This window comes from Dermacentor silvarum, chromosome 1 (genome assembly GCF_013339745.2).
Source record: "Dermacentor silvarum isolate Dsil-2018 chromosome 1, BIME_Dsil_1.4, whole genome shotgun sequence".
Classification (NCBI taxonomy): Eukaryota; Metazoa; Arthropoda; class Arachnida; order Ixodida; family Ixodidae; genus Dermacentor; species Dermacentor silvarum.
The window spans coordinates 342,785,454-342,789,904 of record NC_051154.1 but is presented as its reverse complement, the minus strand read 5'-3'; the positions used below and the strand labels follow the sequence as shown (position 1 = coordinate 342,789,904).

The 4,451-nt window shown below is 56.4% G+C and overlaps 1 protein-coding gene across 1 annotated transcript; it reads left to right on the top strand.

Annotated features, from left to right (window-relative positions):
- Positions 1 to 2,682: 2,682 nt before the first annotated feature.
- LOC119444269 (uncharacterized) lies at positions 2,683 to 3,918 on the top strand. The gene has a single exon (XM_037708697.1). It carries the CDS (start codon positions 2,683 to 2,685, stop codon positions 3,916 to 3,918), a length of 1,236 nt encoding a protein of 411 aa, XP_037564625.1.
- The last annotated feature ends 533 nt before the right edge of the window (positions 3,919 to 4,451 follow it).

The following is a 4,451-nucleotide window of genomic DNA, read 5'->3' as shown; positions in this document are numbered from 1 at the left end:
TCAAATAGTCCTGTTAAATTTGCATATGTCCATTCTGTTTTTGTATCCTCTGAAATTACTTCCTCAATTTGCTGGGTTGCTATTTCAAGCTGCTTTTCCGAGTAAAATATCCCACCTGGTTGTTCATCTTGCCTCCTACCTACTTTCATTTCCCTTCTAAAACTCACCTTAATACGTTTGTGATCACTACCTAGACTTCTGGAGCCATATTCATCTATGCTCATTACATTTAGCCTATCGTGCATCCTATGTTACATTAGTGCATAATCTATCGTCGACTGCAGGCTCCCTACCTCCCATGTTATGTGCCCTTCACACTTCTCAGTACTGTTGCATACAACTAAGTCATGCATTTCACACATATCCAGCATCATGTTGCCTGTGGAGTCTGTGTACCCGTCCATGTCTTCTATGTGTGCGTTCATATCTCGTAGTATAATAATCTCGCACCCTTCTCCTAGCTCATTAATGTCACTTGATATGCATTCCAGCATTTTTTTTGTTTTCCTCTTTGGCATTTGCTCCTGTCCACAGGTATACAAAGCCAAGGAGTGTCTGCTCTCCTGCAACTTTCCCTTTTAGCCATAAATGCTCCTTGCATTCCTGTTTGACCCTTTGCCAGTTCATACTTTTATGAATGAATGCACCAATTCCACCCCCTTTTCTGCTGCCCTCTGTTCTATTGCAATATTCCCATGCATAGTCAGGATTACAGGGAGGTTGCTCCATGTCCCTAAGATGTGTCTCCACAAACCTGTATACCATCAGCTTTTCTTGCCTTAGTTGCTCGTCTATCTCCTCCCACTTCAGCCTATTCCTGCCACCTTGCATGTTAATGTAACCTATGTCAGAATGACCTTGCCCCTGGTGCTTACGTCTATTTCTTCTACCGATTCTACGTTTCTTGAATCTTGGAGCCTCTCTGGGTCCGTCTTCGTCTACACTGGTAGTCTTAGGGCTCTGGGTCCCCCCAAAAAAGCCGTAGCTTGGCGCCCTATCCTACTACCTACGCTCCCGCCTGTGGCACCACTGTAGTGAATGCCATCCTGTGCAAAAGGCTGGGAGCCAGACTCGTACACTTCCCGGTTTACCTCCATTATACCGTACCCAAGTGGTCTGCTTAGACCCCTAATGACCCGGTTAGCCTCAAGCACCCTCCATTCCATCGCGCTAGCCTGGCCCCGGACATGTGGGATTGTGCATATGGTCACATGCACTTTCGCAGAGGTTTCTCTGAGTTTACGCAACCCAATCTCTAACTGTCCGTTTAGGTTCTGGCTCCTTCCCTTCAGCACATCGTTGAGACCAGCATGGATAACGACCAGATGTTCATGCTCGAGGTTGTCCGATACCACCTTCCGAGCTTTTGCCATTGCGTCAACCATGCACTTCCCTGACTGGGCCTCCACCCTCACCCACCCGTCTGCCTTCACTGTTGTAAGGACGCCCTCCTTAACCCTAGCTACGTTGGAGTCCCCCACCACTAGGACCCTTCGCTCTACACGTTTGCCTCCCGCCTGCGATTGTCGTCCTCCAGTTCGCGCTAGCTGGTTCTCCACCCGCCGTGCGCCACTGACACGTGACGATGTGCTCCCTGCCGTTCGTCCCTTCCCACCCGAAGCCTGCCGCACTACCTCGCTGTAGAGTTGTGGAACCGCCGTGTTGCCGCCGGCTCTCGCCTGCTGTTCAACGGCCCCTAGGCGTCCCTCCCTGCTCTCATGGCATGCCTCTGCCTGAGTCTCCGCGCGATTGCGTTTGAGCGCCCTCGGTGAACGGAACCACCTAGAAACGCGCTACGCGCAAGTGGCGCAGCGTGGCGCCAGCGGTCAAACGCTGTACCTACTAGCAAATGGGGTGTTGCCGCCCGGGCGCGTATTCCTATTTCAGCGCCCGGGCAGGATGGAGTCACCCACCAGATGCTGCGTAACCTGGCGCCATCTCCTGCTCGACGCATTCAACGGTGTCCTGCGAAGCGGGTTCCTCCCGGAGCCCTGGCGCTGCGCCCTCGTGGTGCCGGTGCTGCAGCGTGGCAAGCCTCCTAGCAGCCTCGCCTCGTACAGACCCGTCTCTCTCACGTTAGTTCCTGGCAAGACGATGGAGGCGATGGCTCTTACGAGGCTTCAATGGATTGCGGACATCCGCGGTATTTTTCCGCCTGAGCAGTGTGGTTTCCGCGCGTATCGCTCCATGGCCGACTGCCTTGCCGCCATCGTGGGCACGCTGGAACAGGCGAGTCGCGACGGCCGCACCACGTACCTGCCGCTGTTGGATGTCCAGAGCGCGTTCGACTCCCTTCCCCACGCAACCATCATCTCGGCTGTGCGCGCTCTTGGTGTGGAGGGCAGACTCCTGGCGTACGTGCAAGCCTTCCTTACCGACAGAGCGTCTGTTGTTTTTGTCGGGCGGGCGATCAGCTCGTCCCGTTCAGTGAGGTGCGGCGTGCCTCAGGGGATGTGTTGAGCCCCTTCTTGTTGAACCTCGCACTCGCGCCCATCAGCGAGCGCGTGCTCAGCATTGGGCACCTCCCTGTGCGCGCCGGGGTCTACGCGGACGACGTGGCGCTCTTCGTCCGTGGCCCGCTGTCAGCGATGAGACAGATGCGTATGCAACTCCAGGCGGCGGTTGATACGGTCGGCGACTTTCTGCGGCCTGCGATTGTCGGCGGTGAAGTCGGAGGCCATCATGGTCCATCCACGCGCTGCTGCCCGGCGCCACACTGGCTGCGTGGTCGTCGACGGTGTCCCCCTTCCCTGGCGACTGACGGTGCGCTACCTTGAGCTCATTATTGATCACCGCCTGACGTGGTACCCTGTCGTGAAGCAGCTTCGCGCTGCCATGCGCCGAGTTGAAGGCGCGGTGCGCGCGCTCCTCGCGCGTGGTGCTCTCGCCACGCCCTTGTTGGCGGTGGGCATATACGCTCCGGTGGCGCTGTCCAAGGTGCTGTACGCGCTCCCACTGTTCAGCCTTCGACCGCATCTGTGGCGACACATCGACTGGAACCATCGACGAGTGCTCCGCATGTACCACGGCCTGCCCCGCACATCCCGTCTGGCGGAGACGCTCGCGGAGACCGGCGCGTGGCCCGTCTCCCTCACCGCTGATCTGCGCGCGCTCGGCCACATCGAGCGCCTATCCCGTGCCCTAGATGACGGCCACACGCTGTCCTACCTCCGCGGACTTCCCAAGTCTCGTGTGGGTAAGCTGTTCGAGCTGTACGACAGCCTGGTGGTCGATGCCCCTGCGACCCCTGCAGCCTGGCCGCCACCAAACCAGCGTGTGCCGCTGCGCGTGTGCCTCGACCTGCCGGGCGTCCGCTCCAAGCACCGCACCCCTCATTGCGCTGTGGTGCAGGCGGCTGCTGCACGGATACAGGACGACCTGGTGGGGAGGGCACACCTCTACACAGACGGTTCTGTCCGTCAGGACGGTTCCGCGGCCGCTGCCTGCGTTGTGCCGAACCTCGATGTCACGAGACAGTGCCGCCTGTCCTACCGAGCTTCCTCCACCACACCGGAGCTTGTGGGACTCCATCTGGCAGCCGACATCCTCGAAGAGTCGCCGTTCCTCAACCGAGTGGCGATTACTTGCGACTCGAGGTCCGCTTTGCGCCACCTGCTACTCGACGAGCGCGCGCCGCCACTGGTGCAACGCGTTCCCTGCAGGCTACACACACTGCAGCAACAGGGATGCGACCTGCGCTTTCAGCGGATACCCTCGCACGTCGGTATTCTGGGAAACGAGTCGGCGGACGACCTTGCAAGGCGCGCCCACGATCCTGAATCCGCGCTGTCGCCGCGAGTCAACTCGTTTGTCGCGGCGCGGTTTCACTTCAAACGTGAGCTCGCGCGTGCGTCATCCCGACAGCCGCGGCGCGCAGTGGCGCCCGTCACGCCATCTCCCGGAAGCCGGCTCCACTAGAAGGAAGAGCGCCTTCCTCCTCGTACTCCGGACCGGTTCCGTCTGGCCCGCAGCGGGGCGTTTTTGGTTCAGATTTGAAGCTTTTTATATAGTATCTTTAAAGAAATTTATTTGCTCCACTTTGTTTTATATAAAAGGCCTACGCGCTCGGCTAAATGCCGTCACGACAATGAAGCGACCAAACGCCACTACAAGAATTAATGCAGATTTTGGGCTAAAAAATGACCTCTAGCGAGGTACGTCGTCCGGGTGTTGTACGTTGGCATGAAGGCATCGCATTATTCAATATTTGACTTGGAATAAAATGCATTTCCGATTTCACTGTGCGGTTTCGAAGTTGTGCCGTTGTATGTAAACGCTTTTGATTGCTTTGCTGTTATTAGTTGAATAAATAGCTAATTACAGCACGGAAGTCAATAACTTTTCGATACAACTGCACAACTTGGAAACCGTTCAATGAAATCAGAAATGTTTTTTTTCCAAGTTGAATAATCCAGAATGCGATGTTGCGTGACAACGTACAGGACCTGAAT